The sequence below is a fragment of the Aquila chrysaetos genome (assembly GCF_900496995.4).
Source record: "Aquila chrysaetos chrysaetos chromosome W unlocalized genomic scaffold, bAquChr1.4 W_unloc_3, whole genome shotgun sequence".
Taxonomy (NCBI): domain Eukaryota; kingdom Metazoa; phylum Chordata; class Aves; order Accipitriformes; family Accipitridae; genus Aquila; species Aquila chrysaetos.
In genome coordinates this window covers 1,382,314-1,407,897 of record NW_024470323.1, presented here as the reverse complement: position 1 = coordinate 1,407,897, position 25,584 = coordinate 1,382,314, and the positions used below count along the sequence as shown (strand labels likewise).

The window sequence follows — 25,584 nt, the reverse complement described above, 5'->3', positions numbered from 1 at the left end:
GTACGTTAAAATGATTTTTTTCAAATCATTACTCAAAGGAGGTATATTGGAAAGTTAAAAGCATCAAGAAATCCTTTAATTGGGATTGGAACTATTTTTTAAGATAATTCTTTTTCTCCTTATATTGGGATCAACAAGCAAAATCTACCTCTTACCTTTGAGATGATTTTTTCATTTCAATGGGCAAGTACAAGTATTATTAATGCTTTGAGTGCTGAAATAAAATAAATCAAGGAACAGAAGTTTGTTAGATTTCAAAGGAAAATTCTATAGTAAGACAATTCAACTTGTGTAGTCTTTGGGAAATAGAAGCTACAGCATCATGGCTTATGGGATCTCTCCCCAGAAAATTAGGAAAACCTTTCCAGATATACAACTGATATTCAGTCCTTTTTTTGGGATAGTCAGTCTTCAGGGTATTAGTGTGGAGGGAGATGCAGGCAAACAAGATCTCGTATCAATTATGTGTAAACTCAGAATAATTCTCCTGAAAATTATAGAAGTATTTTAAGATTTCTTAAAAATAAGTTATAATCTTATATTTATGTTTATAAACAATGGACTTCAGGAAATAATGAGAGTATGTTGGGTGAATTTCAGTGACTATGGTTCACAGTGATTTCTGTTCATTAGATTAATCAGAAGAATGCCATAACCAATGCTTTCAAATTCTAAATCAGTTTTATTTGTTTTTAAAAGATATTCTTCCAATTTTATTTGCTTGCATGTTCTAATGTCATGAAACTTAAGGCTCTTATATTTAAAAGAAACTGAATGTTTACAATATTTCTAGCTTGCAAAATGAAGACCATATATAGACCATATAAAGACTTATTTCTTTCTAGCACGTTAATTCAGCACAATATTTAGTCCTACCAGAGGAAAAAAATGCAATCCATTCTCCGAAATTTGGCCTTGGAGAAATAATGGAATCCCTTTGGCAGCAGAGTGCAGGCCACAGTTTGCTTTCACTTGGAGGGACATCCACTACACCTGGAATCAACTGCCCCAGGGGTGGAAACACAGCCCCACCATTTGCCATGGACTGATCCAGGCTGCACTGGAACAGGGTGAAGCTCTGAAACACCTGCAGTACATTGATGACATCATCGTATGGGGCAACACAGCAGAAGAAGTCTTTGAGAAAGGGAAGAAAATAATCCAAATCCTTCTGAAAGCTGGTTTTGCCATAAAATGAAGTAAGGTCAAGGGACCTGCACAGGAGATCCAGTTTTTAGGAATAAAATGGCAAGATGGACATCATCAGATGGATGTGATCAACAAAATAGCAGCTATGTCTCCACCGACTAGTAAAAAGGAAACACAAGCTTTCTTAGGCATTGTGGATTTTTGGAGGATGCATATTCCAAATTACAGTCTGATTGTAAGCCCTCTCTATCAAGTGACCCGGAAGAAGAAGAATGATTTTAAATGGGGCCCTGAGCAACAACAAGCCTTTGAACAAATTAAGCGGGAGATTGTTCATGCAGTAGCTCTTGGGCCAGTCCAGGCAGGACAAGATGTTAAAAATGTGCTTTACACTGCAGCAGGGGAGAATGGCCCTACCTGGAATCTCTGGCAGAAAGCACCGGGGGAGATCTGAGGACGACCCCTGGGGTTTTGGAGTCGGGGATACAGAGGATCCGAGGCTCGCTATACTCCAACTGAAAAAGAGATATTGGCAGCATATGAAGGAGTTCGAGCTGCCTCAGAAGTGGTTGGTACTGAAACACAGCTCCTCTTAGCACCCTGACTGCCAGTGCTGGGCTGGATGTTCAAAGGGAGGGTCCCCTCTACACATCACGCGACTGATGCCACGTGGAGTAAGTGGGTTGCACTAATCATACAATGGGCTCGCATAGAAAACTCCAGTTCGCCAGGAATTGTGGAAGTGATCATGGACTGGCCAGAAGGCAAAGATTTTGGAATGTCACCAGAGGAGGAGGTGACATGTGCTGAAGAGGCCCCACTATAATAAACTGCCAGAAAATGAGAGGCAATATGCCCTGTTCACTGACGGGTCCTGTCGCATTGTGGGAAAACATCAGAGCTGGAAGGCTGCTGTATGGAGTCCTACACGACAAGTCACAGAAACTGCTGAAGGAGAAGGTGAATCGAGTCAGTTTGCAGAGGTGAAAGCCATCCAGCTAGCGTTAGACATTGCTGAAAGAGAGAAATGGCCAGTGCTCTATCTCTATACCGACTCATGGATGGTGGCAAATGCCCTGTGGGGGTGGTTACAGCAATGGAAGAAGAGCAACTGGCAGCGCAGAGGTAAACCCAATTGGACTGCCACACTGTGCAAGATATTGCATCCCAGCTAGAGACTCTGGTTGTAAAAAGTACATGTGGTGGGTTAACCCTGGCTGGACGCCAGGTGCCCACCAAAGCCGTTCTATCACTCCCCCTCCTCAGCTGGACAGGGGAGAGAAAATATAACAAAGGGCTCATGGGTCGAGCTAAGGACAGGAGAGATCACTCAACCAATTACCATCATGGCAAAACAGACTCAACTTGGGGAAAATTAACTTAATTTATTGCCAATCAAATCAGAGTAGGGTAATGAGAAATAAAACCATATCTTAAAACACCTTCCCCCCCACCCCTCCCTTCTTCCCGGGCACAGCTTCACTCCCAGATTCTCTACCTAACTTCCCCAGTGGTGCAGGGGGAAGGGGAATGGGGGTTGTGGTCAGTTCATCACACATTGTCTCTGCTGCTTCATTCTCTTCAGGGGCAGGAATCCTCACACTCTTCCCCTGCTCCAGTGTGGGGTCCCTCCCATGGGAGACAGTCCTCCATGAGCTTCTCCAACGTGGGTCCTTTCCATGGGCTGCAGTTCTTCACAAACTGCTCCAGCGTGGGTTCCTTCCATGGTGTGCAGTCCTTCAGGACCACACTGCTCCAGCATGGATCCTCCACGGGGTCACAGCCTCCTTTGGGCATCCACCTGCTCTGGCGTGGGGTCCTCCCCGGGCTGCAGGTGGATATCTGCTCCACCATGGACCTCCATGGGCTGCAGGGGGACAGCCTGCCTCACCATGGTCTTCACCACGGGCTGCAGGGGAATCTCTGCTCTGGTGTCTGGATCACCTCCTCCCCCTCCTTCTTCACTGACCTTGGTGTCTGCAGGGTTGTTTCTCTCACATGTTCTCACTCCTCTCTCTGGCTGCAGTTTCTGTGCCTGCCACAACTTTTTTCCCCTTCTTAAATGTTATCACAGAGGTGCTACCACTATTGCTGATTGGCTCAGCCTTGGCCAGCAGCGGGTCCGTCTTGGAGCCGGCTGGCATTGGCTCCATGGGACATAGGTGAAGCTTCTAGTAGCTTTTCACAGAAGCCACCCCTGTAACCCCTCTGCTACCAAAACCTTGCCACACAAACCCAATATAGTACGTCACGTAGATGCTCATGTACCCAAGCGGCGGGCCACTGAAGAACATCAAAACAACCAGCAGGTGGACCAGGCCGCCAAGATTGAAGTGTCTCAGGTGGATCTGGACTGGCAACATAAGGGTAAATTATTTATAGCTCAGTGGGCCCATGACACCTCAGGTCATCAGGGAAGAGATGCAACATATAGATGGTCTCCTGATCAAGGGGTGAACTGGACTGTGGACACTATTGCACAGGTTATCCATGAATGTGAAACATGCTACAGTCAAGCAAGCCAAGTGTTTAAAGCCTCTTTGGTATGAAGGACTGTATTGGATTTGTGTGGTGGAGTTTTGGTAGCAGGGGATGGGCTACAGGGGTGGCTCCTGTGAGAAGCTGCTAGAAGCTTCCCTGGCTCCAAGTCAGACCCACCTCTGGCCAAGGCCGACCCAATCAGCAACGGTAGTAGCGCCTCTGAGCTAACATATTTAAGAAGGGGAAACCTGCAGTGGAGGGGGGGGGGGGGAGTGGAATGTGAGAGGAACACTTATGCAGACACAAAGGTCATTGAAGAAGGATGTGCACTGGAGCAGGTGATTCCCTCTGCAGCCTGTGGTGAGATAGCAGGCTGTCCCCCTGCAGCCCATGGAGGTGAGCAGTGGAGCAGATGCCCACCCGTGGAGCAGCCTGTGGAGGATCCCACGCCAGAGCAGGGGGATGCCCCCAAAGAAGGCTGTGACTCCATGGGAAAGCCCTCGCTAGAGCAGTCTGTGACTGATGGACTGCACCCCATGGAAGGGACCCACGCTGGAGCAGGTCATGAAGAACTGTAGCCCATGGAAAGGACCCACACTGGAGAAGTTCGTGGAGGACTATCTCCCGTGGGAGGGACCCTATGCTGGAGCAGGGGAAGAGTGAGGAGTCCTCCCCCTGAGGAGGAAGGAGCGGCAGAAACAATGTGTGATGAACTGACCCCAACCCCCATTCCCCGTCCCACCCTGTGTGCTGGGGGGAGGAAGTACAGAAAATCAGGAGTGGAGTTGAGCCCGGGAAGAAGGGAGGGTTGGGGGAGGGGGAAGGTGTTTTTAAGATTTGGTTTTATTTCTCACTGTCCTACTCTGATTTGATTGGTAACAAATTAAATTGATTTTTGGTTTTGTTTTTTTTTCCCCAAGTCAAGTCTCTTTTGCCTGTGACCATAATTGCTGAGTGATCCCTCCCTGTCCTTGTCTCAACCCATGAGCCTTTCGTTGTGTTTTCTCCTTCCCATCCCCCTGGGAGGAGGAGGAGTGAGCGAGCGGTGCTTTGTTGCTGGTTGGGCTTAAACCACGACAAGGACAGTGGCTGAAATATAAATATGGGGAAGCCTGGCAGATTGACTATATCACACTCCCACGAACTCACCAAGGCAAGTGCCATGTGCTTACAATGGTGGAAACAACCACCGGATGGCTGGAAACATATTCTATACCCCATGCCACCGCCTGGAACGCTATCCTGGGCCTTGAAAAGCAGGTCTTGTGGTGACATGGCACCCCAGAAAGAATTGAGTCAGACAACGGGACTCATTTCCGAAACAACCTCATAGACACCTGGGCCAAAGAGCATGGCATTGAGTGGGTATATCACATCCCCTATCATGCACCAGCCTCCAGGAAAATCAAACGATACAATGGACTGCTGAAAACTACATTGAGAGCAATGGGGGGGGGTGGGACCTTCAACCATTGGGATACACATTTAGCAAAAGCCACCTGGTTAGTCAACACCAGAGGATCTGCCAATCGGGGTGGTCCTGCCCAATCAGAACTTTTACGTACTGTAGAAGGGGATAAAGCCTCTGTAGTGCGCATAAAAAAATATGCTAGGGAAGACAGTCTGGGTTACTCCTGCCTCAGACAAAGGCAAACCCATTCATGGGATTGCTTTTGCTCAAGGACCTGGGTGCACTTGGTGGGTGATGCGAAAGGATGGGGAAGTCCGATGTGTGCCTCAGGGGGATTTGATTTTAGGTGAGAATAGCCAATGAATTAAATTGTATGATGTTAATTGCTATATAATACTGTATGTCATCACTACTATGGTTGCTATATGCCATATCAACAGTATTACAATAAAAATTACCCAAATTAATGAAGGATGGACTTCAATGAAACTGGGCAAAGCACAGTGATGATAGAACTGGAACTGGCTTCAGCATGCAACAATCCAACACCACACACCATTGCTCCTGCCCTGAAGGACTACTGTGACAGATGGAGCCCAAAGTCATGGACTAAATGAACTCAATGGACATTTTTAGAGGGAAGGCCCATAGACTAAGGGAATGATATCTGTGTGTATATATCAAAAGACAGGAAAGGATGTATTGGAAAGTGTGGGACCTGGGCATGATGTAGATGGTGTAGAATAAGGGTTGGATATTGTCCTGGTTTCAGCTGGGATAGAGTTAATTTCTTTCCTAGTAGCTGGTATAGTGCTGTGTTTTGGATTTAGGATGAGAATAATGTTGAAAAAATTCCCATGAATTTGAACCAAATTGATTTTTCTCAAGGATTTATTACACTTTGTTTGTCTGTGCTCACAGAGCATATTTAGTCTAAGCAGGAAGCACAAATCCATTGAATTGCTCCTCTACACATGTATTTCTAGCTTATAGCAATTTAAGCGTGGTTCAGGTTTTGTATTATTTGTGTACAAGCATAAATCCTAACAAGAGAACTAAACAAGTAAAAGAGAGAGAAAGAAGACTGTTGTCCAAAGACAGCGTAAGTCTTCAGTCTGTGCTTGTGAAGTCAAATTGAGAAACAGATGATTCCTCAAAACTAAATTAATTGTAGTGACAGACTTGGGTTGTTTCCAACAAATTTTGTAGTCCTCTATAATTGGGAAGAGTATTGCAAATAAGGGATAAGTAAAACAAATTCAGAAGTTATTTTGGGGGAAGGGTAAGGAGGAAGTGCTTTGAAAATGAGCTGACAAAAAAAAGCTCTGTGTGTGTGTGTTACATCCAAACCTAGCACTATACATGGTTTAGTGCTCATAACTACAGCTTCCAAAAGACATAGGCTACGTTACAAACACAGAAGTAGTATCCTGTTTAATAGTCAGTCCCCTGGGGAGGTGGGAGTGGAAATCAGCTAAATCATCATTCTAGCTTTTAGCAACTAGGATACTTGTTTTCAAAACAAAAATATGAGCCTTTCAACACAGCTTCACTAAGTAAGTACAGTTATGGAGAAAAGCTCTTTTGAAGTCAAAACAAAAAAAATTTTTTTTAATAGTCACTGAAATACTGAGAAATACTTGCCACTCTGTCACAAACTGTAACTGAGACAGTCACTTATTTGGTAACATACTTTCACAACTCCAGTGTTGTAGACTCCCTTGCCTGGACAGATGATTGCTGAAATGCATGCCACACATTTGTACAACCACTGCCCTGGTGTTTGGTTGCCTAAGCTATTGCTGTTCTGCACAGGATAAACTCACCTCTCCCACCCCCTCACTTCCCCCAAAACCAACATTCAGGTTAAGGATTTTTTTGAAGACGATGTTTGGAAGAGACATTTAACATGGTAGCTGCAAGTAGTGTATGCAGTTGCATGTATGGCAATGAAAATTATTCCTTCCTAATATAGAGAAGTCCAAAATTAGGTGGGAAACCACATTTGACTCATGTAGAAGCTAGAAACTACGTAGTTATGTCTGATGGGTTGAACATAGACTGGCAAGAATTCCCTCAGAATAATTAAAAAAATTGATTCCCTGGATGCCTTATAGGTGCCTCAGGTATAATTTGAGCATTGTGAGCACAATGAGAAAGGGATCAACAAAGTATGCGCATTCTAGGATAAAAACTTGCAAGTTTCATTTTGGAAGGATCCAAACTAAGCTCTTACAACATTTATTTTAAATAAATGAAATATGAAAATACTATGAATTTATTTGTATATAACATTAACTTTAATATTTAGTCAAGGAACCATGAAATCTAAAAACTTACTACTTACATTAAGAACTCACCCATTACAACTCAGTACTTTAATGATGACAAATTCTCTGAGGGATATGGAAACACTTGTATGATTATGGTTTGTTTGCTGGTTTTGGCTGGGGTAGAGTTAATTTTTTTCATAGTAGCTAGTATGGGGCTATGTTTTGGATTTGTGCTGGAAACAGTGTTGATAATACAGGGATGTTTTCGTTATTGCTGAGCAGTGCTTACCCAGAGTCAAGGCCTTTTCTGCTCCTCACCCCACCCCATCATGCTCAGGGAAGGGAGGAAGGGAGGAAGGGAGGAAGGGAGGAAGGGAGGAAGGGAGGAAGGGAGGAAGGAAGGAAGGGAGGAAGGGAGGAAGGAATGTTTGGAGTGATGGTGTTTGTCTTCCCAAGTAACCGTTACATGTGATGGAGCCCTGCTTTCCTGGAGATGGCTGAACACCTGCCTGCCGATGGGAAGTGGTGAATGAATTCCTTGTTTTGCTTTGCTTGCGCACATGGCTTTTGCTTTACTTATTAAACTGTCTTTATCTCAACCCATGAGTTTTCTCACTTTTACTCTTCCAGTTCTCTCCCCCATCCAACCGAGGGGGAGTGAGCGAGCGGCTGTGTGGTGCTTAGTTGCCAGCTGGGATTAAACCCCCAGTGTGGCTCTTCGGTGAGTGGAAGCAAAACTTGTGCCTTGGGCTCTCACTCTTTCTAGTGCATGAGACTTAGGAGTGTCAGGCACATAACAAAAGCATTAGGTGTTTGTTTGAGTTCAATTCCATTAATATCTGTCTGGGGCTCAGAGTTAAAATGTGTTATCTTTACAGTAAGGATCAATTGACCTGATCCATTCATTACTCTGGAATATTATTAACACCTGCATTTAGGCAGAACATCTTGCTGTTTAACTAGCACCAGATGAGTCAGACTCAATTACAAATTTTTTTTTTGTCATGAGCCACAAATACATTGAAGAACTATTTCAGTGCTACATGGTATTTCATGTTAGAGCTAATGTTTAGCACAATCCAATTATTTTACAGTAACAATATTCTCACTAGTGACACAACAGCAAAACAAAGGCTAAAGTTTGGCTTAAATCTTAAATAGCTTTTTAATGGCCACACCTCACTAAAATACTTATGCTGAATATTGCCCATGCCTACCTTTATACATGTTAGAGTCATTAATATAAGCAATAGAGAACTTAAAAAAAAATACAAAAATGCATTACTGAATAATTTAAAAAATACTTATTTGTAATTAAAGTTTTGTCAAAAACTATTGTGATCTTTTATAGCTGCAGATAATGAAAATACTCAAGAATTATTCTGCAATTTTACAGTATTGAAGTGGAAGATTAAAAAAATAATTTAATTCTTATTTATTTAAATTGTGGAAGTATCCGTGTTTTCTTAAAGAGTACAATATGGTTAGTGTTAATTCTAAAAGCTTGACAATATCCCTTTGGTTAGGTAAGCTACTGCAACAAGTTTCCATGTACAGAACTTGTACTCAAAGGGAAAAAGCAGTAAGAATAAAAAAATTCAATAATTATAGTTATGTATGTGAAACTCTATAGCCATGCAGTGAAAAAAATACTACAAAGCTATGTCAACATGAAGGAGTAAAATTCTGTTACTGTATCAATTACTGCACTGCAGCACTTTTTTTTAAAAAATTTTTTTTATGTAAAAAAAACCCCTTATCTTGGTACATGCTGTTGCCAATAATGTGGTTCATGTTGGTAAACCCACGACTGCTACTCAGAGACTACTGCACAGATTACAGCTGCAGCCTCAGGCTTTCTATTTCATATCTCTGAAAATCATCAGCCCGTTATACACAGCTAACAGGAATTTGTTTCCCAAAAATGAACTCTGCTACCTTTTTCTTTCATAGTAAGTAATATCTGAATGTTTGTGATAGGCAAAACAAAACTAGATATTACTCTGGGTAGTACAGAAGGGGAAAATTCAACTTTTAACTAGTGAGAATCTTATTCAATTTATTCAATAATCTATAATTACTTTTAGAAATCTATATTATATATTATAGCCAACAGATCCCATCAAGGAGCATGTATGCCCTTTGGCATATTATGCAATATAGTAATGGTCCAAATCCTCTCAACTAAGACAACTTTAGACTTCAGGTTTCTATTGTTTAATTATAATTTCTTTCTAATAATTTTATTCTAATAAATACCAAACAAATTGAAATAAAAACCCCTCTGCTATCGGGAAAGCCACATGATCAGGAAACAATTTGTTTATGAACAAGGAAACGTTTGTATTACCTATTAAAAATAAGATTCTTTAATATAAATAGCATCAGAAATGGCTAACAGACTAGTGACAACATTTTAGACTGCATCTGTATGAAATTCTTGTTTTTAACCATTTGGGAGTTTCCTTGTGAAGTATTTTCAACTCTTTCTACTAGTAACATGTGACATGTCATACAACCCCCTCTATTCTCAAAGTATGAAATTCCCACTATAAAAGCTGTTCCTGGCCCTGAGAAATACAGTATTTCATCATTTGCTACAAAAATGTCCTGCTTCCAGAGCTGCAGGAGTGATTTCTGCTTTTTCTACTTCTCCCTACTTTAACAATACCTATCTTAGCACAAGATGTGGCTTTTTGTACAGTGAAGAAAACACCATGAACAGTGAAAACAAAAAGGTGAGAAAATATTTCTGTTTAGAAAATTCCAGTGGTGAAACAGCAAAAAGGCATTTCCCATGGGAACAATTACTAACTAGATTCTGAGGAGTTATTAATCAATTCAGTTTAATTTTTTTTCTGTACATGAGAATATTTTGGAATACTGTTACTATTCCTCACAAATCGAATAACGCATTAGAATTCTGCAAGCTAGTTTCATAAAAACAGCCTCCTACCATAAATTAAATTCATAAAAGAAAATAAACATAAGAGAAAGATTTACTTATTGAGGAACACCTGTTTTAGATAAACACATTTGAAAACACAGCAGGGTTTAATACTCCCCTAAAAAGTTTAGTTTTAGATTTTTTTCTGTTTGCAAATCTGCTGCTTTTGTTACTCTCTAGAAAGGCAAACTACTTACGAAAGGCTTGTGGCAACATAGTCAAAACAAATGCTTCTGAAAGCTTTCAATAGCATTTTTTCAATTTACAAAATGTGAAAACATCTTTCAATTAGTAAAATATAGACTAATATACAAACATTTTTTTAAAAATTAATTTGTGAAGGAATGTAGCATAATTACCCAGACTCATACCCATTCACTCCTCAGATACTGGTAGCTATCTCCTTTTGACACAAACCTCTCTATATTAACCCAGAGAAATGCATACATGGCCAGTTAGCCCAAGCAGAATAGTCATTCAGCTTTCCCCAAATTTAAACTATCATAAATTACCATTTGGACAGCATTAGAAAGAAATTGAAGCATACAAGGAATAAACTATAGTTTCTTTTTATATCAAAATGTACTCTTGAAAATGTGTTTGGCACAGTGCTAAATCATATAGTTAATACTAAATATTGCAGGATACAATAAAACCCTGGAGTTAACTTGTGTTTACACCCTTTAAGGGATAAAAATAAAAAGATACCAATTATTCAGAAGTCAGCCTATACAAACTGTATAAACAATATTTTATGTCTTGTTTTGAAAACCACTAATATAGTAAATTTTACATAAAAGACTGCAAAATAATATAAATGGATTTAAACAGATCTTTACAATAAGAAATTCAAATGGAAACAGACAAGTAACAAAGAGAAGTAAAAAAATTTATTGCAGTATTCGTTCCACCAGATTTGCTGGGGATCCCTTTTCTTGTATTATTTCAGGGTGACCTAATACATCAAAATCTACATTTACAAAAACTCCTCCTGCAGATAGGTCATAGATACTGCATGCTTTTTTTTCTTTTTTTCTTCAACAGAATAAATTATATATCCAGGAGATTCTGCCATTTTACAGTCTGGAAAAACAATGCTTCCCTGGAAACTGGGCTAAGCTAAAGAAAGCCATCCGCTGCTAGGTTAAACTCCAAGAACACTTTATTAAGAACATTAACAGACTACTTTCCAACATTCACTTGTTTATTTTTTTTAAACAGAAAGGTTTTTTTCAAGATATAAACAATTTTTTGTTAAACTATAATACAGTGGGAGTAAAAATGAACTGAGAAGTTTCTGCTGCACAACAGCGAAGGAAGCTCCCACATAAATGTTTACCAAACATTTCCTTCTGTTTTCCTGCGTCCCAGGTTCCATTCTTACTCTTCATTTAACTGATTTTTTTTTTTTTTTGCCAGAAAGTTGATATTTCAAGTTTTTCTGTTATTTCAATTTCTGTAAATTTGGCTGCATGTACAAATTCATTAGCTGGAAGTTCCATCCTTGGCAGCATACAGCGATCGTAAAGTCTGAACAACTTTATTAGTCAGCTTATTAGCACTCGTTAGAGCAATTTTTTTGTAAATAATGTCTGACTCTTTAATAGTGTCTACCCAAGGCACCAGTTTGCGGCCATCACGGCGCTTAGCCTCAGTCCAGGAGCCACTGTAGGAGCCTGCCATCCACTGAACACTGAAGCCATTGCTGGTTTTCTGTACTACTCTTGCAATTTGTGGTCGGTCTTTGTACTTTGGACAGCAAATAGCGATGACATCCATGACATCAACACTTTCATTCATCTGTGCTGCCAACTCCGTAGAGTCTGAATTTCGTTTTGACCTTCTCAATGACTAAAACATTGGGGGGGAAAAAAGACCAAGTGTTACACAAAAGAACTTTAGTGAAATTATTGCTTTTATTGCTTTTAATCCCTTGACGCCGGGAGTTGGGATTTCCCGGCACACATTCCATTGCCGGCAATGAGACGCACCGCGACCGCCAGCGCCAAGGGGTTAACATATCCTTGTAAAACCACATACTCTTAATTTGTACCCGTGTCTTTATCTCTTATTGATATATAAAATTATATATACACACGAATCATAAAGCTACATAAAAACTTGGCAACAATAAAAAGGATAACACACAGTACATTCCAAAGGAAAATTAATAAATTTTTATACGGGATAAATCTCATTTTCTAGTTTGTTTTTTTTTATTGTCTTTTCTGTTAAACTTTCTACAAAAGTTGTATAAACGGTTAAGTAGAGAATCTCTATCTACAAAATGCTTTCTTTCATGTGGATTACATTACTTGGTGTACATTTAATATAATAGACTGACATTTATAAGCACATAAAAATAATTTTACGTAATACGCTGCGAAATACGTTGACTCCTCCTCCGCCTCACCCCTGAAGTGCCTCCTCCTCTATCCTCCCCATCACTTTCATCGTCCTCTGTCTCAGCTGCATTGTTTTTAGGGCTGCCTCCTCCAAGCAGCGAGGTAATTGCTTTGTTCCGAGCATTTGTGCTAGCTGACACCTCTCCATCTTCTTCCTCTTCATCAGGATCCAAATGTTCCATAAGGAGCTTGAACTATAAAAAAAAACCAAAACAAAACAGATCAGTCCACATTCTAACTTTAAAAATAGACATTCATATCACACTACATTAAATAAAACCAAATGAAAAGATAAAGAAACAGGGTAAAACAAATGGCAGACAACTTCAAACTTCAACAGCTTGTGTTTTGTTCTACAAACTTTTTAGTTTCATTTTCTAGTAGATATGTAAAAGCTTTCTTTCTGTGTTTCCAAAATTGCAAGTTTTCTCTAGCTAATATTTTAAAGAATTGGGGGAAAAATTTAAAAAAAAAAGGTAAATACACTAGATCTAGTCTCTGTTCCTATGATGGAAAGAGTCAGGGATAAAATGAACAAGTTATATGGTAGAGGTATACAAGATGGATACCAGAAATTAGAAAATACTCTGTAAAGATGAATATCCTTTAGTTGAAATTAATTTTTATTGTGTTTTAAATTTATTAGAAGACTTTGAAAGATAATCCTGCTAAAAATTCTGAAAGGAAATGGTGAGTTATCAGTATATTGCATAAGATTACCAGGAACTTAACATTCTGAAATGTTCATCCAATACATCAGCATTTACTTTCAAGTTTATACTGTGTTACCTAGTCTGAAAGGATTTCAGATTTTCTGCAAAGCAACTTTACTTACATCTAAGTACTGTTTTACTATACTCCTCTTCACTTCTTCAGTGATCTTGGAATTAGCCATATCACTCCGCAGAAAATCCAGAGTTTGTTTTGGATGGAAATGTACTCCTGTCTTCCTGTTTATTGTTTTATCATAAACTTTTGCAGATTCAGATGGAGAATATTTCTGAATTTTACTGTTTAAAGAAAACAAAAAGGAAGAGCTTTTAAGGAAAGTCCAAAGCAATTTCAAGGAAAAGCTTTTAAAGTCTTCAATGTAAGTAGTTATATTTTAAACATTCTGTATACAAAAGACATCCTGGTAAGAAAAGAAATCATTGCTTTTTCTAAGCCAAAGTTTCATTACATTCAACCTATTACATTTATGTTTTTTCTCTTATACAAATCTATTGCTTAAACAATTATTAAAAATCAACTTTAACAAAAAAACAAATTCCAAACTTAATCCTTACAAAGAACTCACTAGATAACAAGATGGCCTATTATCTAAATATCCTTACCTATCAGAGAATCCACAGAGGTTCTTTAAATGCTGTTTCAGCATCAAAAGTAATAATATGCCTTGGGAGACATTTGCAAATTCAATTAAAGGAGCTGAATTTTCTGGCAAACATTTCATCACAGCATTTATATCATTTTCTTCATCAGAATCTGAATCAGAGTCTACTCGTTTCCGTAACTTCCGAGGCTTAGAAGCTTCTTCCTCACTTTCGCTCTCACTACCACTGTTACTGTCACTCTCAGTCTCCTCGTCTGATGAAGGCTTTCTTTCCTTTTTTTTGTCTTTCACCATAGACTGTGAGACAGAGAAGTTAACACACATTCCAAAATTAGGGTAAGTAGCATCATGTACGTTTCTAAAAAATCTTTCCAAAATCATTATTGGCTTAAATTAGGAAGAATTCCCTGAACAATGTTATTAATTCATAACTTGATATTCAAAGATTAAAATTATTTATGGCAAAAAGATGCTGAATTATAACCCAAGGCCCCTGAAAAATTGATCTAAAGTCTACATTTTTTTGCAAGGTGGTTACAGAAGGAACTGAAGCAATAAGTACTCCACTGGCATGTTATTCTTAAAAAGACTGTTCAAGTTTGTTAGTGGAGAAGGTAAAATGCAAGTAGAAGGCTAAATACAATAAATCAGGAAGAAGATTCCATTTTTGTTTCACCTAAATATAATTTTTGCATGTTACATATATTTCCATATGTACTTTGGTACAAACTAGTCCAAGCTGGTTTTAATCCTTGTCTCTGTTAAAATTCTATGACACTAATTACACTGTTGACCAGAGAAGCTCCCAAGTCATCATATACAGTATTACTAATAATCAGTTTTACTACTTGTAGAGCTACAGAATTTCACACTTGCATTATTACTGCACATAGTATGATTTTTCATAACACAGAACTTAAGATGTCCCAAGTAGGATCTCATCCTCTATGTGCTGGTGCTACACACTGGTCCCCCATCTAAAGAATGTACTGTCTCTTTCTAGCAGATTAAAAATCGACTTTAGTAGGGTGACAATTCAAAGCAGTGTACCTTCCAGGTATCAACTCTGACTTGTACTTGTCAGATTGGAAATTCTAGAAATGGGTTTGTTTCCTGACAGTTTGGACCTTCTACTGTTAAAGTTGTCCAGGAAATGAAGACACTGAAGTCTTTAAGAAAGAGAGGCCTTTTTATTACAGGGTTGTGTATTGCCATAACAACAGATACTATATCATTATTGGGGTTCTTATATGCTACCTTAAGACAAGACATATTGAGCACTCTTTTCTTGCAATAAACAATGTATTTAAAGTCTCCCAGGTGACACACATGCAACTGCCATCAGCTACTTGACAACAAAAGAAACAGCAAACTGGATTTTATTATTAAAATTATACAAACAACCAAAATAAACCAATATTTCATGATGATTCTGGGTTCATGTACTTCCCATATGCATGCAATTAATATTAATTCCAATTAATTCAGCAATATTAGGGAATGATATAGATTTAATATTAAGATCTCAAAATTTATCATTCTTTTTTAATAACATAAGCAGCAATGTAAGGAAAGTTTTTAACTAGCATCTACCAGATGCAGGCCAGAACAGAAAGGGTTGTTTGTTTTTTAACTACTGGTTACAAAGTAACACTACTGGTCCATATCATAATAATGATACTGTATTCACTGAAAAACTGACCAAATTATAGAGAAGCTTATGTTGCCACCATAATAAATATACTAAAATATAAATGCACATACCTCTTTAAATGACTGTAGTAGGTTGCTACCAGAAACTGATAGTGTAATGTCTATATGATGCATTATAAACAGTGGCTCTTCCTGTGTTTGATAAGGAAAACAGGCTAGATTGTCTGCTATATACAAGAGCATATTCACCTCTGTTTTCTGGAAGTTTAAAAAAAAAAGTACATATAAATATACATACAAATATCTTAGATTTATACACTGTGTTCCTAACAGTCTAGAGCAAAAACATGATCACAAATTTTATTATACTGACCTGGTTTCAGCTGGGATAGAGTTAACTGTCTTCCTAGTAGCTGGTACGGTGCTACCATGACATCTACATACCCTCCAAACCCACTCTAAACAACATGTATATATGCAAAATTTAGTCATACCTGAAGATACATTATTTCTGATCAATCCAAACTGAGTACAGAAAGGTACAGAATGATGCAAAAGTAACAAATGCATTCTATTATATAGGTAAATACCTTATATTACAAAGCAAAGTACCTTACGGAAATAAAGTTATCAATAATTATGTCATAAAAATACATTGTAAAAGGAGAATTTAAGCTTGTGATGCTATATTTTATTTTCATTTTAAGTGAAGGAAATGTGATGCTTACTGCAGTATCATCAAAGAGGTTGAGTAAAGAAATTAGAAACGCTCGTCTGTGTTGACGGTTCCCTCGGATCATGGAGTATAGGTGTGAACACAATGCATTGGATGATTCATCGTGTCTAAAACCTCTTACAGGATCCTTTGGGCTGGTATTGATTGCCTGTTGTACCTGGTAAGACATCTTCATACCAGCCACTGCTTTCATCTGAAATGGAAAAGTATTTATTTTTATTTAAACCATTGCTTTCAAGCAGTAAAACTGAAAGTGGAAAATTAAACAAATGCCTGTCAACAGAAACTGCTAGCTCATTTTTTAGCTTTTTTCCTTTTAAGTGGATGCTCATCTGAAGTTTAATTTTCAAACATGCACTAAGGTGCACTACTACCTTTTGAGTTGGCAAACAGATTAAAACAGAATTTGTGGCAGAGATCAAAATGTCTTGTGAACTGCTTTCACCGTAAATTCTGTGTTAGAAACATACAGCTAATCTGTTTACCCACTGCAGCCAGGTATTCTAATTTAAACAATTTTCAAGAATACTGAAATGTTTTCATACGTGAACAGAATATTTTACCAAATGTGTATGCGTGATGTCACTTGTAGTGAAACCAACAACTGAGTCCATATTAGTACAATAGGACTGACAAACAGGAAATGAGTTTTTTTGCATATATTCTCTAATTTCCAGCTGATTTTACTTACTTCAAGGCTCCTGCTCTAGTTTCAGAACAAACAATCTCTAGCTAGGCTGCATATCCAGCTCTCCTCATACCACCTCTGCTTCTGTTCAATGTAGTTGTCTGTTCATCTATACATTGTCTTAAATCTCAGCTGCCTACATATCAAATTTCATCTGTGTATTGGCTTTGTGTGGCAAGGTTTTGGTAGCGGGGGGGGTGTGGTGTGTTACAGGGGTGGCTTCTGTAAGAAGCTGCTGGAAGCTTCCCCTGTGTTCGAGAGAGAGCCAATACCAGCTGGCTCTAAGCCGGACCCGCCGCCGGCCAAGGCCGAGCCAATCAGCGATAGTGGTAACGCCTCTGTGATAACATTTTTAAGAAGGAAAAAGTTGGGACAGGCAGATTCGGCAGCCGGAGAGAGGAGTGAGAATATGAAAGAGAAACAACCCTGCGGACACCAAGGTCAGTGAAGAAGGAGGGGGAGGAGGTGATCCAGGCGCCGGAGCAGAGATTCCCCTGCAGCCCGTGGTGAAGACCATGGTGAGGCAAGCTGGCCCCCTGCAGTCCATGGAGGTCCACGGTGGAGCAGATATCCACCTGCAGCCCATGGAGGACCCCACGCCGGAGCAGGTGGGTTCCTGAAGGAGGCTGTGACCCCGTGGGAACCCCGCGCTGGAGCAGGCTCCTGGCAGGACCTGCGGATCTGTGGAGAGAGGAGCCCACGGAGCAGGTTTTCTGGCAGGACTTGTGACCCCGTGGGGGACCCACGCTGGAGCAGTGTGCTCCTGAAGGACTGCACGCCGTGGAAAGGACCCATGCTGGAGCAGTTCGTGAAGAACTGCAGCCTGTGGGAAGGGCCCACGTTGGAGAAGTTCGTGGAGGACTGTCTCCCATGGGAGGGACCCCACGCTGGAGCAGGGAAGAGTGTGATGAGTCCTCCCCCTGAGGAGGATGAAGCGGCAGAAAACAACGTGTGATGAACTGACCGTAAACCCCATTCCCCGTCCCCCTTTGCCACTGGGGGGGTTGGTAGAGAAGCCGGGAGTGAAGTTGTGCCCAGGAAGAAGGGAGGGGTGGAGGGAAGGTGTTTTAAGATATGGTTTTATTTCTCATTACCCTACTCTGGTTGATTTGTAATAAAGTGAGTTAATTTTCCCCAAGCTGAGTCTGTTTTGCCCATGATGGTAATTGGTGAGTGATCTCTCCTGTCCTTTCTCGACCCACAAGCTCTTTGTTATATTTCTCTCCCCTGTCCAGCTGAGGAGGGGGAGTGATAGAACGGCTTTGGTGGGCACCTGGCAACCAGCCAGGGTCAACCCATCACAATCTGCTAGCCTTCACCTACTGGATTAGGTATCTGTTTGGATGCCATGAACAGTGCAATGCTCCAATTTCAGTGGAATACAATCAGATTTGGGAAGTCCCACAATGTAGTACATGCACTGAACCAAGACTGGGGCCTTCCGAAATAAGGAGAGGGTGCTGCAGCTCAATTTCAGATCTTAAGCAGAACTAATGGCACTATGCCACAACTCCACAAGTCCTCACTTAGCCCTCAGATTTTCCTTTCAGCAAGATCCCTCAGTTCTTAACACCTTCCTATGCTCCTTCTGCTTAGATTACAATTTATAAAGTCTTGGATGCCTTAACGTTCTAATACATATACACTAAGGACCTCTACTTTTACAAGGTGTTCTCTTCCCTAGTCTATTGATACAGGAAAATCATTGCTAAACATTATGAAACAGCTGTCCTTGCCTCTTATCAAATAAATGCTCTTATGTACTATTCAGTGAGGAAAACACTACTGTGAATTATAAATTGAAGGATTTTTTAGACTGGAAGAGATGCTTCAAAATATTATATCCTTTCTATTTCTAAGAACAGAAATCTCCAAACAGGGGAAAGAGTCGGGATCTTCTTTACAACTGCTTATAGTTATTGTTTATTTGTTACTTTATATTCTTTTTCTGCAGCTGAGGCCTATTCAAGTGTTAAGTCACCAGAGAACATAACAGTATTTTGTAAAATGATAAATTAGAATTACTTACGTGAATGAACCCAGCATATTTTTTGTCTATTTCCACCAACTGCTGGTCAGCTTTGTTTCGCATAGAGGGCTCTGGATCTGTGCCCATAGCAATTAAGTACGGCACACACTTGAAAAAACAAATGAAATGATTATTCAGAGTCATTGTACCTCCTCTTTCTCACTCTTTGTTCTTCTATTACACTGTTGTTCTTGTTATATTCTGACTACTGCAGAAACTAGAATAGGAAGCTCTATGCAACTTACTACCTGACTACTTTTTGCAAGCAAATAGTACAAAATACACAAGAGACCAGCATTATAAATGATAGAAGTTGTGTGAGGTTTCAGGTAGTATTTCCATTTCTCTCAAACTCTAAAGTCAATTTACACTAAAAAAAAAAAGCCATTTAAAAAAAAAGAAAACACCACTTATGACTGAACATGCACAATGGCTGTGGTATAAACAAATAATTACAAAAATATTATGTAAGCAAAGAATAATGGAGATGATAACCAAAGTTCTGACACTGACTCTGGAATTCCATAGTGTTTGGAAGACATGGGGAAATATGCTCCAATGTACATTTCTAAGTGCTCTTTAGGCACTGGCTGGGCTTTTACATCTTGATCCAAAGACAAGAAAATACAGCATTTGGAATCTCACTGGCTAAACAACATAAAACAGATTTCAAAATATGCTTTCTGTAAAGGCCCCTTGCTACAATAAGAAATTACTGTAACATAGCTGGAAGAGAAAAACTAGAAACGTATCTAGCGAGCATAAAAACCTCTGAAAACCTGAATAACAAAAACCACCATCATAAAAGCCTGCCATACCTGAACAGGATGGATGAGACCCTGGTTTAACGTCAGTGCAATGACATTTAGAGCAAAGTGGCGTACACTAGACTGGGTATGAAAGAAAGCCTCAAGGACCTGTTTGAGATATAGCTGCATGATGGAACTACTCATCCCTGAGGAAATATCACCCATTTCTTTCAGGTCTTCCTGCTTTGCTACTTTTTTCCCTGTAAAAAGGACAAAAGCAATAGCACACTCACCACAGTATAATCATTTACTTTGCCATTATTTGATGCGTACTGATCTTTAAGCTTTAGAATACATACACATTTCAGCTGTCTTAGAATGGGTTTATGATCTCATGAAACATAGAACAGTCTGATAGCAAATATACTTCAAAAAACTAGAGACATGACTTTAAAGTCTTGTTCCTCAATAAAGGTTTCAATTTTTAAAATTTTTTATTTTTAATTTATTTTGTATCTGCAAATTAACCTTAGAGAAGATTTTGATAAAAAGTATTACTACCATCATTACAGCAATTATGCATTCTGGATTGCTTTCAGGATTTATACATCTTGAAAGTAAATAATAAGCTACACTTCTCAATATACCTATGCACATAATGAATTTTTGAAAATTATTCTAAGATACTTTGTGTACATTATTGATTAGATAACAATCTTAAGTGACTCAGTTCATGTATACAGTAATTGTATGCAAGAAAGTTAAGTTTTGCATGCCTCATTAGCACAGAAGAACTCAACACTTACAGTCTCTGTCTGCCTGCTGCATACGTGTATCCTCCTCCTGCAAGTAGGTCTGGAGGTTTTTTAACACCTGGATTTTTAAGTTTACTGAACAGTTCTTATCTGAAAGAATGCTGTTGTACAGAGTCTTCACTTCCTGTTCGAACATTAAACTTGGGTGTTGTATAAATGCAAATCCTAAGGGTGGAAGAAAAGAGGAAATATTCCACGTTATTATCTAGAAATTGTATTTCTGCTTTTTAAGTCTTTCTTCAAAATAGAGGTATAAAATTTATCTCCTCCCAACAGCATAGCTTTTTCTAGTACAAACAGTATTGCTTTTTCATATGGACACCATTCTAAGCTTATAAGGAGTTCTATTAGCCATGACAGTTCTATTAGCCATGACTCTGATAGATAAAGATGGGGTGCCGACCCAGGACAGTTGCACTAAGAAGAGTTATACAGGTCTGGAAGCACGTCCAGTGTACTGGTCTGCATCTGAATGACTAGGAGGTCTCCCAAGAGCAAGGGAGGAACATTGCTAAAAATTACCCATTGTTTTTCTAATACATTTGGAGAAAAACATTCTGCTGAAACTGTGAAGAGTTATTCATATGGAGGCAGAGCAAATGTGGAAAAATTGATAAATATGAGTATTTAAAAAATAAAATCTTAAAAGAAAAAAAACATAGTGAGAACAGTAAAATAAAATTTATACCTCTCACTGTCATTATTCATATACTTATTAAGGTATTCTCTTGAAAACTATCTGAAGCATTCCCAAGACTACATCTGTTGGAAGATACACACTATAGAACTGCTTTTAGCTGCAGCCCTACTCTTAACAAAGAACTGGTTATTCTTAGTCAGGGAAGTCTTTATTTCATAAAAACTTTGATCTAAATTAGTGACAGTATATATCATTTTAGATCACATATGTAGATTTAGAAGTGATGCCAACAAACTCTTACAGAGTATCATAAAAAAAAGTAATGGGAACATAACTTCCCTATTTAAACTATGTTTAACTACTTGATTCTTTTTTTTTAAGACTGTGAGAAAAGCAGACATTAAGTGTATTTTTCATGACCACAGGAAACTAAGATTCTGAATGAACACACAGAAAATATATAAACATAAAAGAAAAATGGGGGAAAAAAATGAAAGTAAATAAAATTATGCAAAAGCAATGTATAAAAGTGGCTGTAACAAAGGGAAGACTGAGTCAGGTTTTTAAAACTGGCTCTGTGCACACAGAAAAAACAGTGTAGGTAAAGGCTAAGTCTAGGACAAGACCTCAGTGTGTTTAAGATCTCATTTCAGTCTCAAAACAGGAAGAGGAGAGAAGGCAGGGGAGATGGAGGGGAAAGAGGTGAAACAAAAAGGAATGATGCCCCTCTTTGGAGTATGTAGTATAATTGTGCACTCTATACAGGTGTATATTGATGTTTATAACTTGACCACCTCTGAGAAAGTCCAACCCATTTCTTAAGGTTAATTTTAAAAATGAAAAGCACTTGCATGTATGTGTAACAATCCATAACTTTCTTTCCTTCATTCACTTACTTAAAAGAGTCTAAAACCACCAGTATTCTCAGGGAAATTCTTATTTTTCCATCCCCTGTAAGCGGGGAAGAAATCTTACTTGGCATAAGAATTTGTCATAGGAGATGAAAAAAGGCATCTGCTGTGTTCCTTTAAGGACTGACTTCATGTCTCGGGGCTGCCCTCACACCACTTCTCTTCATACCTTTGTTTTTACTCTGTTATGAGTAAGCACTGGACTTGGCTGAGTAAGACATTATCTGTTAGATACATACAGGTTTAGCTAAAATTACTAACAAAATTTTGTATCTGCCTTGCAAGTACACATCTGGAAGAGAAGCATAACCGTAAGCATTAAGCTTATAGTTAAGCTTAATCCCTCAATAGCAGTGACACATCCCAAAGCAAAGGCTAAAACTGTTGAGTGTCCTTACTGAAAGGACACACTAATAATTACCTATGTGATGCCTTCACTGTATATAAATGTTGAATTAGCTTGTTAGTCATTTTCACCTTATTGCTGCACACAAGTGTTGAATGGATTTGACAACTTGGGTCAATTACCAGCCTGTAAGGTAGAACTTTGCACTGCCTACCATGTCTCTGTACATCCAGCAGCTACCCTCAAAACAGAACCAGTACTTAGATGAGATTAATATATCACTGAAAACAGTTGTCTGAGGTTTAATTAAAATAAAGACTGACATGCTTACGGGCAGAGGAAAAAAAAAAATAAATCTGAAGAATGCCTACAGATAGCCACCCCTGTTTTCTCCTCTTCCCCCAAACTGATCACAGTTCAGTCTGTAATTTAGAAACATTTTTGACAAATGCAACATTCTCAGCATCCATGAGTAAAGCAATCATGTCTATGGTTAGGAAGACAGCCCCTATTCCACATGCAATATTCTGTAGAGGACAACTAAATTAGAATGGACTACAGTAAGTGTTGTGCATCTTGATACAATGCCTAGAAAAACCTCCAGCTAGTCCAGAACATCGTAGCATTGCTCCTGCAACAGAGGCAACTCTAAAGCCATTAATCCCACTCAGCTGTCTGAAATGGTTTCCTCACAGAATATCAAATCAAGATTCAGTCCTTATCCTCAGAGTCCTCCCTAGCCTGAACTGAAGCAGGATATCTAAAAAGCCACCTAAACAGCAGCATAAGGAGGCAAATTCTTGTCCACAGTTAAACCATACAATGCAAGCTCACACGCATGGGAGATAACTTTCTTTAGACTAAGCTATAACCATGAACTGAACTCTTCCAGAAACCAAGCCCTATCTGCCCAAACAAGATTCACTCACATGTACAGTTTTGGTCCTTGAGCAGAGGATGAATGTGATACAAACCACTCAATGGCAGTTCATGCACTACTGCATGTCACTGAGATACCATACTAATGCCTTCACATAAAGAATCTATTTAAAATTGAAATACTGCCAAAATTCCAAACCAAACTGTAATATTTAGACTATGACATCATCTCAATGCTTCGTGAAATCTCACAGAGCATCCCCCAGTTGGTATAAACTGCCAGAGTTCCCTTGACTCCTGCAGAATATCTGCCCCTACACTTAAAATTCTCAAAGTTTTTGCAGCATTTTTTCTAGTTATTCTTTAACCATACCTTGTGGACTGAAAAACAAGATTTGAAGTTACAACATACCTGCATGTGGGAAAAAAATAACACCTCCATTACTTTGGAAACCTGATGCTTTTTAAGACTTGGTCACACATCAAAAAGGCATTCACTGTCAAAAGCATCCACTCTGCTGCAGAAGTATGCAACTTCAAAGTATCCCTTTGACTACATTTCTATAGCCAGTTCTCAAATAAAACATGCAGTGAACTTTGATTTTAAACAAAGTCCCCTGCCACTACACAAATAAATGAATTCCTGCTGAAATGCATGGTTTTTTTTACTATAGCAGAATAATAAAAAGTATTAATATTTCTTACCAAGGCCAATAATAGCTTTTGTCTGTACTTCTTCATCTGAATGCTTTGTAAAATACATCAGCAGTTCAAGTACCTTATCCTTAATGTTAACCTGAGGAAATCAAAACAAAAATAATAGCTATTTGAAGATGAAACATGTTTTTAATCTCTTATAAAAAGCATAAATATCAAAAAGGAGAAACACAATCTTACTGCACGGCCTTTGCAAAACCATATATTTACAAACCAAAAAGCTATATTGTATGCATTATGAAAAAATACATAGCTTTGAGGGACTAGGAATACTGTGCTTTCAAATTGAAGTGGAGCATTCAATATACATAAGACATGGAGAGTAAATACAAGTTATTTTACCTTACTGTTGCCCTTAAAATCTTCCTGATCAAAATCAAAATGCCGACACAATGCTCCAACAGTGAAAAGTGATCTAAGGAGTGCTGGTTTATTGGCAGTAAGTATTGTACTGTTGGGGTCTTCCTGGTGTTGACTTTTTAATTTCAAAAGTGCACCTACAGTAAGATAAAAGTTTTGATCACAGTATTTAATCATGGTGTATCCCTGAGACAAGACCTGTAGCCAAAACTGAAGAGTGACAATTACATGTTGTGATTTTACTTACCATAGTATCTATTAAAACAGGCCCACACAAATTTATAGTTCTGGGTGACCTTGTTCACAACAGCCCCAAGACAGCTCACACAATGCTGAACAACCTAGGATCAAGAAAGAACAAATGAGTTATATATTTAGAAGTTAAAACTGAGATTTTTGTGAAGCTATGTAGGAAAAAGCTATGTAGAACTAAAACTAACGATCTAATAGATGCAATGTCCATCTCTTTGACTGCTCTGAAAACCTGCCCAAACTTATAATTGTTAAAATATAGTAACAACACATACAAACACCAGTAAAACAAGAACATTGATTTTTTCATGGCTCAAAAGTTATCTTCATAATGAAGACAGACCTTTCTTTAAATCAAAACCATGTATTTCACAATGTGAAATGGAATCAACTGAACAGTAGCAATTAAAAGCTTACCGTCATGCCATATTTGATGATGAGTTTCATGAGGTCTTCCTCAATAGTGGCAAGAAAGGTCTCACTTGGGTGCTCCATTAGTGGCACTACAAGTTCTAAGATTTTTGCAACATTGCAGATCACCATGAAATCATTCTGGGTCTGAAACAAGAGTATTTATCACATTTAACATTTCTGGCTGTGTTACCTATAAGCTAAGTATTATGAATATGTATTATGTAATACATATGTATTAACATTACATAATACATATTAATACAATACAATTACATACAAATACATATTAATATAATACAATTACATAATAGTATAATACAATTATGTATCTTATGTAAGATATTTGGTAAAGATTTAAAAGAAAAAAACAAAACAAAAAACTGTAGAAGCAGAACT

The 25,584-nt window shown here is 38.6% G+C and overlaps 1 protein-coding gene and 1 pseudogene across 6 annotated transcripts in view; one reads left to right on the top strand and one right to left on the bottom strand.

The window, feature by feature from the left end:
- LOC121233028 overlaps nt 1-1,049 on the top strand; it is a 54,880-nt pseudogene extending 53,831 nt beyond the window's left edge.
- Nucleotides 1,050-10,814: 9,765 nt separating this feature from the next.
- LOC121233000 (nipped-B-like protein) overlaps nt 10,815-25,584 on the bottom strand; it is a 174,071-nt gene continuing 159,301 nt past the window's right edge. For 5 of the 6 annotated variants that reach the window (XM_041121548.1, XM_041121547.1, XM_041121550.1 and 2 more), the window contains 13 exons: nt 25,192-25,332; nt 24,770-24,863; nt 24,505-24,659; nt 24,151-24,241; nt 20,661-20,834; nt 19,924-20,114; nt 19,106-19,213; nt 16,381-16,581; nt 15,764-15,910; nt 14,001-14,296; nt 13,502-13,676; nt 12,675-12,860; nt 10,815-12,112 (listed from right to left, as the gene is read on the bottom strand). In XM_041121548.1, the coding sequence (XP_040977482.1) occupies nt 11,747-12,112; nt 12,675-12,860; nt 13,502-13,676; nt 14,001-14,296; nt 15,764-15,910; nt 16,381-16,581; nt 19,106-19,213; nt 19,924-20,114; nt 20,661-20,834; nt 24,151-24,241; nt 24,505-24,659; nt 24,770-24,863; nt 25,192-25,332 (2,325 nt within the window). In that variant the 3' untranslated portion in view covers nt 10,815-11,746. Of the gene's footprint in view, nt 12,113-12,633; nt 12,861-13,501; nt 13,677-14,000; nt 14,297-15,763; nt 15,911-16,380; nt 16,582-19,105; nt 19,214-19,923; nt 20,115-20,660; nt 20,835-24,150; nt 24,242-24,504; nt 24,660-24,769; nt 24,864-25,191; nt 25,333-25,584 lie in introns of all 6 variants that reach the window. The other variant, XM_041121549.1, reaches the window with a different exon arrangement.